A 13,167-nucleotide genomic window follows, 5' to 3' on the forward strand; every position below is an offset into this window, starting at 1 on the left:
AACATGATCTGAAGTATGCATATCTTTGTAGCAACAAGATGAACAACAATAAATAGAAAATAAAAAAGATTATAGACATTACAAGGCAGATATATTCTTTTCCATTCTGTAGTTTTTCAACACCTTACTGAATAGATTCTGGTCTAGAGCTTCTGAGTATTCCTACTATTTAAAGAAGAAAGTCTTAAGTAGATGCTAGAGAACTGTCTGCATACTTTTAGGTGAATTTACACAACAGAAAAAACCATAAATGATAAAATAAAAATAATCCAGGCAAATTCTTAAGTAGATGCTTTTTCTAACAATAACCTTTGGCATTAACGTTGTGTAATTTAAATGAAAACATGAGTACCACCACTAAGATTTTGCTTTTTTGCGACCTACTTCTCCAAAGTAGGAGAAGTGTGCTAATATCCTTACACACAAAAGGACTTTGTTTGATTTTAATAGCCTTATTTATATATGCAGTTAAATAAACACTATTTCTGAAAGATTATAAAGGAACAGTGTTTTCTTCTTTTTAAGACCCAAAATCCCATGGAAGTTTCTGTAAAGGCATTTATTCTGTTCTATTCATGTAAGGATAGCTCATGGCAATCAGAGGCCTAAACCCAAATATTGATAGTAAAAGAGTGCTTTTATGTGATCAAGTGCTTCTTCTCATCTCAGCTGGCCCAAAGAGGGTGATGGATTATTAAATTGATCTGGAAAGAAGTAAAGATGGGTTTCAGTGTTGAGATGGGCTTGGTAGTAAGAGAAGGCTGAGAGTGTTGCTGAGGAGGGGGGTTTGGTAAGGTGCTTGCACAGGGCCCTGGAATGGTGAAACTGAGAAAAGTTTGTAGGTCATAATATCTGGGACAGAAAGTACAGCCCTAACAGGAGAAATATTAATTTGTGTCTTAGAATATAGAGAGGAGAAATGCTAGTTATAAGCATTTTTGTGAGACCCTTGTTGATGAGAATTGGAACAAAGTTGCAGATGACCTAGCCTGCTATTTGAGGAAGAGAAGATGTTGCAAACACCATGATATTAGAAGGATCTTTTCTTTTTTCCAAACAGAAGTGTTATTTTTTTCTTCTTGCCTTTCTTAAGAAACTTATAAAGAGAGGGAAAGAGTGAAGCAAAGTGAAACTTCTTTCTTCTGCCATTAGTACAATTTCCTCTGATTAGAAAATCTATTATCACTTTGTCAAATAATGCAAATTCTTAGTGTCAAAAAAGCTACTTTTTATTTTAAAATTAGTTACTTAAACTATGTTACTGAAAAATATTGCCTTAAATATAATGTGTAGCTGCTTATGAAGGGAAAACCTTGCAGTCGTTAAAAAAAGAAACATGCCAGCTTTCTTCCTGGGCTAACCATCTTTCTAAAGATAAGAAATCAGACTGACTCCCCAGTAAGTTGATTAAGGCCTTGTAGATTACTTCTTGGGAGGTGTAAATGGCTAGGGATAGGATTATTTGCTTCCACAGACACACATAGAAATATTTTCTCCAGAAGCGATCCTCTTGTAAATGACATCTTTGCTTTCTCTTTATGTTCCTGAATCCCTTTTCCCTTGGAAAGCACTGTGCTTTCATTATCATACGTTACCAAAGAGCCTTGCTTAGGTGATCTATCTCACTAATAACTCGTAAGACTGAATGAATGGTATAACCATGCATCATCTAAGAAAGGTGTGCTGATGATCTACAACATAATTTAGATGTAGATGTTACCCAAGGAAGACAGCATTGAGCTACAAACTCAGCACAGTTTTGAAGCAGGGCCTCGTCAATGCAGGTGATGGTTGCTTTTGTGGTCAGGACTTGTCCTTAATGAAACCAAGGTTACCCATTTTTTGGGTAAGAAATAGTTTATGTTTTTTGTCTTTTATGTAATGACATATTAGTGGGTTGAGTAATCCTCACAAGTATGACCAAACCTTGTCCTTAATGAGCACATGTAAGTATGGGGTATGAAATGAGCAATGCTAAATTACAACAGGATGGGGAAACTGGAAGAGGAAGGGGGCTGAAGTATGTGTGGATTTGGGTGAATAACTATATGACTGCTTTGAGCAGGACAGCTGGACTAGGTGACCTCTATAGGCCTTTTCCAGCCTCTCTGCTTTTGTGATTTCTGATAACGGGTAGAATGTTAATAATGATTACCTGTGAAGAGCCTAACTATGGGGGGAACACAGGTGCAGAATGCCAGCTGAAGGGAAGAAGTTAGAAAGAAGTCTATAATGAGGCATTTCTCTACCCAAATGTTAACTTCCCAGCTGAGTAATAAACCATAGCTTTGGGTTTTCTTGTGCAGGCCTAATGTGATGATTGGAAGAAAGCAACTGCTGTATGTGAATTTGAACTTGTATAGCCTTCAGTATTCCTAGAAATGGAAATTATTACAGGTACTTGCTTCTTCTGTCACACATTCTTGCATCCTGTAACACCCACTCTTAGGATCAGATAAATCTAGTTTCTGTCAGCTTGCCCATTTTTTTTTTTTTCCCCACTATCTCATAATCAGGAAAATGCTTGTATCTGAACTTTTGGAAGTACACATTCTGCCATCATGCTTGATGCTTCATGCCCATTTTTTTGGACTAGAACATGGGATAAAGCAACAGCCCTGTGAAAGTTGGGTGACCTTTTGGAGTTGTAGACAGCAACAAAGTTTCGTGTTTGCCCTGATAAATATTTCTAAAGCCTTAGCCATGCCATGACCTGATCAGGATTTGTGGCTTTGCTCCTTCTGAATAATTAGTCCTGAGGACTTATGATGGACAACTCTCACCTCCCACAAATGCTCCTCCTCTGCTTGAAGAAAAACCCTGACACATTGCAGCCTAGTTGAATACGTGGATAAAAGCTGCATAAACTTTCCCACCCTGAGTGTCTAATAAATCAGTGTCTCAATAAAGAACAAATGAGTTAACCTGGGAGACAGGAAGGTGGAGAACAAGTCAAGGAAATAGAGTACTTTCACATTTTATTCAGACTTTGTGTTGATTAAGCCCATCTAGTTTCAACAGAGGTCAAGTGTCCAGCTGCCACTTCACTGTCAGCTCCTGCAATAGCCCTTCTACCAAAACTCACTGCTATGAATTGGTCTATTAAAATGAATTAGATCCTGCACAGTGACTGCTGATGTCTGCAGCTACTGTGCGGGAGAAGTCCTTGTCACTGGTTTCTTGATTTTGGCAGTGGAGGAGAATGTTTTATTTTATGCGGTAAAGAGTTTCCTCTAAATTATTAGTGAATACATTTTAGAAGGGTGCAACTGATTATAGATAAGCCTTTCTACAGAGAATAAGGTCACCGTTCTCATTACACTGCTATTAATGGGGTTTTGACTCAGCTGTCGTCAGCAGTCGGTTCCAGATAGGTTGGGAACTATTTTTGCCTGATTGTTAGTGCTCATAAAGATAAGCAATGAGAGCAGCTTTATGAACAGAAAAGATAGCAGTTTATATAAACATTCTAAGATACAGAAGACTATGTCACACAAAAATATTGGTTTCTGACTGGTCTTTGTGCCAGTACTTGGAGGTATTTGTAAGGACATTTCTCACTGAGGTGACAAATAAGGTGGACATATACGAACCTTTCATCTTGGTGTACCTATGCATAATCTTTTTAAGTCTGTGCTGCGCATTTTCCAGGGGACATGAGGTTGTTTTGCTGGCTCAGAAGAAATTATTCCTTTATGTGTTACATATTGAAGAGAGAAGTACAGGTGAAAGGGGGTGAAAGACAAAAGGGACAGTTACGAAGTTACAAGGGGAAAAATACAGAGAGGTGAATAAATTCCCCTTCCTCCTTGGTATTATAACAGAAGGACAGAAAACAAATAACCTTAGTTGAAGAAAGTAGAGCTTGGAAAAAATGACCACAGGAAAGTCTGAGCAAAAAGTAATAGATACAAGCTCAAAAACACCCAGTAAAGGAAGGGGCAGATTGCTTTTGAAATGATCAGCAGATGGTCCAGCAAAGTTTTCTTCTTATTTTTTTTTATTTTTTTTTTAAGCTTATGAATGTTATCATAAATGTAGTATCTAATGAAACCTCAAGTGAAGTTTAAATAACTGATTTTCCTTTTCTCTGCTTTTATCTTGGTAGAAACAATTGCTTTTAAGAGGCTTTGAACTTCTGTTTTATAAGACTTGTTTCCAGTGGTTCAGCAAACCGTATTATAAAGAAAGTAAGCATGACAGAAGTGCTCTCTAGACAACCTAGCTGCATTTCATGAAAACCGATGTATTTTGATGATTGTACCTTCACCAGTGACTCCAAGTAAGCGAGTACAGTCTTACCTATATTATCAAGATTTGTATCTGTACTTGCATTAGTATTTTAGTAGGTGATTTGTTTCCTTTTTTGGTACCGAACTGTTGCTAGAGTTTAGTAAGGAAAACCACGTTGCCAGTCACGCTGTGTTTCACAAGATGTAAATCTGAAGTCTTCATCTCTTGTGGTTGTTAAAGATACTAGAGGGTGTTTTTTTTGTGTGGGTTTTTTTTTTTTTTTTTTTTTTTTTTTTTTTTTTTCCCTCCAGTAGAAGGAAGGTAGTGTTCATACTGGGTAGAATGAAGCATCATGCCTACTAAAGGGAGTGAGAGCTTTGTCACAGGCTTCAGTAGGGATGAAGTTCCTGCAAGAAATTTCTGTGGTTTTAATGGAATATGGAAAGCTTGGCGAGTTAGGGTATGGCTCAGCTCAGTTCTTAACTGCACAAGACCTAATACATTGATACCAAGCTGTTGATTGTTGGAAAGTAATTCTAGACATACTAATAAGTGGCATCCATGTGTTCGCAAACCCTTCAACTTATCTCTGCCTTAGGTAAATTTTCACTGCATATTAGGGGGCTGGTCTTTCAATGCCTTTCACAGATAAGCACTTACTTATGCAAACACTGGAAATTCCCAAATTCTGGTGGAACAGGGTAGCTTGGGTGCCTAAAGATCAAAATATGAGAACCTAAGATTAAGTGCTTCTGCATGATTTACAATGAATAGAGTCTTCAGGACTACTTGTTTTAATATTACTTGCATAAACTATAAAAATACAAAGTCTTTAAAGTTATTTTCATCAGTCTTACTTAATCAAATTAGTATTTCTTTGCCTTGGAAAGGAAAAAGGGTAAGGAATAAAAAAAATTCAACATTTGGCTGTTGCCATAGATTTTACATAGAAGTCAGTTGTATGCTACATTGATTACGGCCAGCACAAAAACCTAAGACAAATTAGGTAAGATGGAAAGCATACTATGTTAATATTTCTTACGACTTCAGATTTTTCCCTGCAGATAATTTTAATGAAACTTGATCATTTAGTTCCTTATTTTGCTCATTATGTCTCTCCTGAAGTGTTCACGATGGCTTGTTCTTGCAGGAGAAGCTTAATGTCAACAGTATGGGGCATCAGGTGATAATATTTGACTTTTCTGTCATAAGAGGACTGTGGGAAACTCGAGTTAAGAAGCACAAAGAACGTCAGAGGAAAGAGAAAGAAAGATTAGAAAAAAGCTCATTGGAGAAGTAAGCCAACTTTTCTGCTGTTCATTTTAACTGAATCCATTATTATTTTCCACTAATGTCATATACTAAGCATTATCAGATGATTGACATTTTACTTTTTTGGGTTTGATTTCAGTGATTTTTCACCTCCTTTCTTCACATGGTTGTAAGAGAAATTCTGCACAAACTGTGTTTATATTTCATTAGTCCCTGCTCTTTCCTATGTAGATTGTGATTTACTAATGATGTATTTTATTGTTTACTGTGTAGACTTAATTTGAAGAGAAAAATAACACATTTCATACCTTTCTATTGCTTATATGATATATAAAAGTGTGGCTTTTTACTATGGAATTAATGAAAACCTGTTCATAAAATTAAGCACTAAAAATACTTTAAGTCTTTTTTTGTTGAGTTGACAGAAGAAATTAAATGAATTAAATAAATGGACATATATGATTACTTCTGAATAGGAGAGAGAGCACAGAAGAGAAGAAGTATCAAAAGATGTTTTTATTGTTCAAATATTAAAGAGAGCTTTTATTATAATGCTTGCATCACTAATCATGTTATTGTTTTTATAATATTTAACGTATGGTTTCTTTAAGCAATATTTTGGTTTCTTTGTGTTCATTCCCATTAGAGACAGTGAAATGTTATACTATACTGGCAATGTTGGACACATATGACTTATAATTTTTCTCCTCTGAGAAGAGAACAAAACAATAAAAATCACTTTCTGTTTTTAAAATAAAATGCACATGGTTAAACAGTGTTTAAGAGCATCATTGCATTGAACACCACATGAAAGTGTGGTGTTCTGGCTGTCACAGGAGACCATTGCTTACAGATTATGACTGCCAGTGCAGCTACCCTGACAACAGAGTAGCTGGACTAAGAGGAGACCAGGGTAATGTTATACAAAGTCTGACTGCCCTTTCTGCAAGACCTTTCTCTTCAAAACATCTATAGATGCAGTCTTGGTTCTCTCATCTTTACCCAAAGCCTGCATTAAACCCCTTAATCCTAACACAAATTAAAAAAAAAAATAAAAGAAAAATGAAGCTCGTCCTTCAGATTAAATTCTCTACCAAGAACAAGCTTTCTTTTTGGTATGAGTGAAGGACTGAAAAAAATTGCTCTTGTGAGTGTTACCCTTACAGGTGAAAAGATTTGGGATGAAACTGCATCAAACCTTATTTCTGCCCTGGATGCTATGTTAAGAAGTGGCTTTGTGCAATTCTAATGCAGATAATACAGACAAATGTCTACTTTACCGCTGTCTATGTCAGCTAGTAGCTCTTGGGCTGCCATTGCAGTCTTCTTCATAAAAAGAATATTATGACTAGGAATCCACACCTGTAGCTGCTAACAGTGCATACAGTCATTTTCAGAACTGATGAAAGGGCACTCCCAACGTGGATCTAAATGACAACATCTGCTTGTCATGTTTTCTTTGGTTTTTGGTTTTCTGTGATGTAGAAGATCTGAGTTGACTTGTATGCAAACCAGAGGTGTCAGGCATGGGGAGCTTCTGTATGGAAGAGGGAAATAGGGTAACCTTATGTGGTAGCTAATTTTAGCTCCCATGTGTTTTGTCAGTAGGATACATTAAGCCCCATTACTTACTTGTCTTTTTCATAAAAAACATATACTCTCCCCACCGTTCCTGCCTGTATTGTCTCTCTCTAGCTACCCCTCCATCAGAAACAGTGGAGCTTGACCACCTTTTCTGCTCCTTTCCACTAATGAGGTCCAAAGTCATCCTGTTATCTTCCTGCACCAACTGGGGACAGGGACTTTGAGACACGATACGTATGTTTCAAGTGCAATTTCAGCGTTCACAAATGACTTTTGTTTTTCTTTCTTTAGCTTGTAATTTGTATATGGTATTTCTTTCTGTTGCTTTTCTTCATGCAATCAGATATCAGATTGTTTTCCAGTTAATCCTCCTTCTTTTAGATCTCCTGGAAAAAAAGAAGGAAATACAGCAAACTTTGCTTCCTGACATGACTGATCAGAATTTCACCCATTGAAATAAATGGAAAAGTTCATGTTCATTATTTTGTTTCAGGCCTCATAGAATAATGGCAAAGTCACAAAAAATATTCATAGTAAAATTAAAATGTCAGTTCAAATAAAAATCTTGTTTCATAAGGTATGTAGTGAACAGTGGCCTTTAGGTCCTAAAGGTCAGATCACAAGTTACTTATTAGATGCTTTTCAGTGCTTCCAAAGTTTGGATGCAAAATAGGACAAGATTTTGCTTATTGATAGCTTGAAATTATAGATAAAATTGTAATTATAATTAAATATTTAATAGAAATTATGCTTTCCTGTAGCAATATATTTCATTATTTCAGGTAGTTCCATGTGTTAGTAGATTCAAACTACTCAGAGATCAAAATATGACCACTACTGGGTAGGTGCATTGAAATCAATGCTAATCTTTACTGTCAAGCCACAATAAGAAAGTATTCTGGAAATGGTTTTAACCCTAAATTATAATTCCAAAAAGACATTCAAAGAAAGCAGTTTCCCAAATTGAGGACTGAGTTGTAACATTTAAGATTCTAGATATTTACTTTTGGCAGCAGTCAGAGTGAATTCCCAAGTAGGACCGAAATTAATAGAGTTTCTCTGCAAATATACCCACGTAACAGATGAGTTTGGAATCTGGTCTGCTGAGGCTGCTTTGCTTTTTTATTTTTTTAAACGAAAATCTGTTTTTTCTGCAAGAGGTTACAATCCACTAACACCCTTGAGGTTGTGCAGTTCCTTATCAGTCTTGTTGCTATGTAAAATGACCTGATAATATGTAAAGAAATGTAGTATTTATTATTTGAGGAAAACCTCCCAATTAACCTCTAGGGAACTTTGCTTGCCTTGGGGAAAGGTAATTTAGTTCATGCAGAGTCAGTAAGCAGTCACATGTAAGATATATTTCTGTTTTGACTGAAGAATTTCTAAGAGGAAAACCTCACAAATAAATGCAAAGCTTGAACTGTGTTTGCATTAATGGTGAGGTCTTGTAAAGATTTGGGGAATTTACAGGTCTAGAACAGAGGCTTAAGCAGCTGGCTAGTGAAAACTTATTCTGAAGAACAGTCTACTGAGAATATTGTGAGAGTCTCATATCTGTCTCTCTGAGTTACTGGTATCAGATCACTTTGGTTGGAGTTAAATCAGTCCTCTGTTTTCCCTTTTGTGGGACAGTACAAGTACAACAGTTTAAGGAACCTCTGCTTCTAGGGGGAACATATAAACCAGCAACTGAATATAAAAGAAAAATAAATAGTACAGTGTTGTGCAGGAGTAATTTCATTTTACTTCATACCCTTAATACCATCAGACAAACCCTTTCTAAATCTCTCATAGGATATAAAACACGAACTGTTACAAAAAATGTGCACTGTTCCATGGTTATCTACTTGTTTATGAAAGACCATATTATAGAAAGAAGTTTGTGTTTATAGCACTGTTGTATATTTCATCTTCTAGATACTGTTAGTGGAGAGCAATCTTATATTGTCCCCTGAAATCCTGAATGCAGTAAGACTAACTTGATGTGGTATGATGATTTTCCTCGTTAATTTTTCCTTTCTACTTGTCTTTTTTTTTTTTTTTTTTTCTTTTTGGAAAGGAAATGAGAATGAAAGCTTACAGTTAGTTTTTTTTGTTTGTTTGTTTTTTAAGGATTACAACAGGTTTGTCTTCTGTGTGAAAACTAAGTATTGTAAAAATTGAAGGCTGGCAAATTAAGCATTCAAGTGAGGAAATGCCAGAGCTGTTTGCCCAGATTAGCTATCTAAATCTTTGCTGTGAAATGGCACAGCCTTTTCTGTCCACCAATGAAACACGCAGAAAAGATAACAGTTTGTTCAGCCATCTCTCCTTGTGTGTCTCTTCTCCAAAAATTTCCTCTCAAGGTCTGGCCAGCTAAGTGTGCATGCATTATTTTTCTGAGCTGTGCACTTCCTGAATGTTAAAAGTAAAAAGAAATCTTTCACTCCACAGGCAGACAGTGACTTTTTTTCCCTGAGAGGTTATGTGTTTGTTTAATAAAATAGTTTTGTCTCTATCTTTCTGCCAAACTTGTGTTATAACTCTATTTGTACCTGAACTAAGATTTTATTTGAGATGTTTATCTGTATCTTCCCATTCAATATCCAATTCAGAAATTTTTCTAAGCAAGACCAAATCTCAAGCTGTGAGTCCTTAGCCCTAAACACAGATTATAAGCAAAAGTTGGGAGTATATCTGCAGCAATAATAACCACTGAGCTTATTTCCCACTGTTCTTGGGCACTTGTGCATACAGACCTTGCATCCAATATAATGCACGCAGATGCGTTGAAAGATAAAAGCTGCTGTTCAGTCACAATCCTTTACAACCCATGGAAGAGCCTGGCAAAGAGACTGAAATTAAATCAATTCAATTGAATCTGAAGCAAATGTTACTTGTCTATCAGGAATATTAGTCTGGGCTAAGCTCCAGTTTAACTGTACTGCTCTGATAAAAATTCCATAGGATTATTTAATGTTCCTGTATGGTTTGTGATTCTGACTTAAACATCACCCAGGAGGGCAAAACTGATGTCACCATGTATTGTGCTGGTTACTTCTTCCATCCTGATGTAGAGGAAACAGTGCCATCTAATGAAACTTCGTTTCTCTACCTAAGAAGAGACCTGCTAATCAGACATTGAGCAGTGGGTAGCTGTAGAAGGAAGAACCATTCAAAGAAACACAGCTACTCCTTATTTACTGGGATGGCTTTGGAACCCTTACTAATGCAAACTTTTTGTTTTTCGAGCTGGTGACTCCTTTGAAGGGTCCAATAATTTAATTTATTCCACAGTAATTCTTTGCATCAGGTTTATTAGATTTGAGATTTTGTTGGAGACTCTAAAATGCCAAAGAAAGAACTCCCATATTCTCAAAAGAAAATATTTATAATAAAAATTATAATTTTATGTTGTTAAATATCTTTGCTGCAGATGTACTCCAACAGTGAAGTAATATTTGTGGAATAATTACCTGAAGAAGTGTTGAGCACTAATCAAAATGTAAATACTTGAATATTCCATTTCCCTGCTGATCCTTTTTCATATCTGCAATACATTGTCCTGAAAACTTACTGGAAACCAAACACCTATTGGGAAATAGGTTGCCAGAATTAACCTTTCCTCTACATAATTTACAGTCTGCTTTAGTGACAAGTGTGTTTTTGTGTTACAGATATAAAGTTATGAAACATAATTTTTTTTTTTTTTTTTTTGACAAACATAAACAGCATGCAATCAGCCTTTAAAAAATTAATTTGAAATACTGGAATAGTTAGTCAAGTTGGAACCTTGGATCTCTTCTGGGTTCTATGGCCAGAAAAAAGCCTTTTTTTCTTTTTTTTTTTTCATTCATACTCCCACTTAAACTAGGCTTGACCTGACTAAAACCTACTTCTTGAATATTGCAAATGGTAGTTGTTTCTTTAATCTGACTGCAAATGTTTGATCAAGCTCTAGAGGAAGATCAAACTATTTTGTTTCTGAATAGCAACAAAAAGACAAACCTCAGGAAGGCTGTGATTTTACAATCAACTCTTTTTTTTTGGTCATATGTGAAAATGTGTTCCTGGAATATCAGGAGCCTTTAAAGTGTCAAGACCAGAAATTTTATTTCTCTAAAAGTATATTAGTGTATTTAAAGGCTTATTTTATTTCTGTGGACTTTTTTTTCTGTTTGCTACACTGGTTTAGATGCCTTTCCTGAAGGCTTATGCAATAGCCTCCAGATGTAACAAGCATGGTGGTAACTATTTTATTTGAGGATTGTCACCAAAGGAAGAACTTAAAGTCATCTTTATTTTCATAAAGATCCTTTAAGAAGTATCATCATGTCAATTTTTTGCCTATGACAGAGCTGAGTGACAACCACATAGCTGAATAAATCCTTTTGGTTTGATCTCAGCTGTAACCTGCATATTACAACTTTGCAATCTTTACTTAATGACACACACTGGGTTGATGTGAGTCACACCTCCAGGCCAGGAATGCTCATATTGATTCATTTAGTTAGTGTGTACCCCAAGGGTAGAAGTAGGGGTTGTAAATTGTTAGACCTGCTGCCCTTGGGATATATTACATTTTTCTTCTGAGATGTACTGTACAAAATTATGCACGTTTGTTGCTCCATTATTAATTCACTTTCCATCTGTTCAAAATGTGCTCGTTCATAGTACATAGTGACTGTAAGTGGACATTCTTTAAAAGCTTAGGAGAGCATGTTGTGACCATTTAATATATGAGTAAAAAAGAAATTTACCACAGGATTTTCACATCACTGCGTGATATCCATGTTGAATTCCCAACAAAGTTTAATTTTTAATGCCTATCTTTCTTCTGATGTCAATATTTACCTGATTGATTTGGTAAATGGAGGTTTTTGTTACATGGTTATGTTATGTTATTTGTTATCTTATGTTATGTTATCCTAACAATGTGTTATGACCTCCTGAGATTTGTGTTTTGTACATGTTATCACTAAAGTGTCAGAGGTCAGTTTATTCTTTCTTCTTTAATGTAGCTCCCTTCTTGCAGTCTTCCCTCTTCCTTGTTGTGAGAGAGTAAAATGTTAGATCTGAGCTCTCTGCTCTTGTATTCCTGGGGTCTACCTGACACAGTCAGCACTGAGGTGTAATAAAGCAGCACAGTGCCTTGCTTTTTATTGAGAGTTAGACTTTTTGACCTCTTATTTCTCTTTGTTAAGTTTCTAATGTTCCTAGAATTTATACTGCGAGGAACAAGACATTTTTTGTACATGAGTAAAGAGTGATGAATATAAAAAAAGCATCTTAGGGGCAAGCTTTTTCAGTGCACTGAATTATGCAGTGAGATCAAACATTTATTGCTTTGGTAGAAAATGAAGGAATTCCACGGAAATGAGAGGGTAGTAATGCAGAATTAAGCTTCACAGAGGGACAGAAAAGCTGTAAGTACAGGACTGGAGGAATCTATGAGAAACTGCAGTACAGTGGTGTTAAGTAAAACTAGGATTATTTAGAATATTTTAGAAAAAAAGAATGCCAGAGTTTTGGTCCTTTTTAATTCCTGACATTTAATGATTCAGATCCTTTTGTTGCTCTCTTCCTTGGGGATTCAAATTTTTTTTTTTTTTTATTTTCCTTGCTCCTGCCCACTTCACCTCCTACCCATGTCTCACAGTAATACAGAGCTTTTGTAGATAATTAGCTATGCTCACTGGTAGGCAAGTTTTTAGAAGAAGTTTAGTAGGTGATTTTGGCTTATTTAATTTTTTTTATAGTATATGAAAATGTTATTTCATAGCTTTTCCTAGTGATCTCTTGCTACTGCATTGTCTGCCCTCTCTTGTGCTGGTGGTCTATGGCATTCAAATGACAGATTGAATAAGCAAGATCAACACAAAAATTTACTTGGCTCATGTGTCAAAGCATCTGAAAGAGGTGTTTTAGTTTGCATGTCTGCTGGTATGGAAAATTCTGTCATCCGAACACTTCCAGATTACAGCTGGAGGGGTTACCCTTTGGTAGGGCTGCTTAGTACAATCAAATACTTGGGTGTCTCTCCATCTGTAACCAGAAGTATCAGATGCAGCATGTTGAAGGATCACAATATGGGCT

At 35.9% G+C, this 13,167-nt stretch overlaps 1 protein-coding gene across 3 annotated transcripts in view; it reads left to right on the top strand.

Annotated features, from left to right (window-relative positions):
- Positions 1 to 13,167, top strand: part of LRRC2 (leucine rich repeat containing 2) — a 71,174-nt gene that overhangs the window by 4,716 nt on the left and 53,291 nt on the right. For 2 of the 3 annotated variants that reach the window (XM_082075881.1, XM_082075883.1), the window contains exons 2-3: positions 4,109 to 4,282; positions 5,384 to 5,529. In XM_082075881.1, the coding sequence (XP_081932007.1) occupies positions 5,405 to 5,529 (125 nt within the window). In that variant the 5' untranslated portion in view covers positions 4,109 to 4,282; positions 5,384 to 5,404. The remainder of the gene's footprint in view (positions 1 to 4,108; positions 4,283 to 5,383; positions 5,530 to 13,167) is intronic. The other variant, XM_082075882.1, reaches the window with a different exon arrangement.

The sequence above is a fragment of the Streptopelia decaocto genome (assembly GCF_964273445.1).
Source record: "Streptopelia decaocto genome assembly, chromosome: Z".
In the NCBI taxonomy this organism is placed as follows: domain Eukaryota; kingdom Metazoa; phylum Chordata; class Aves; order Columbiformes; family Columbidae; genus Streptopelia; species Streptopelia decaocto.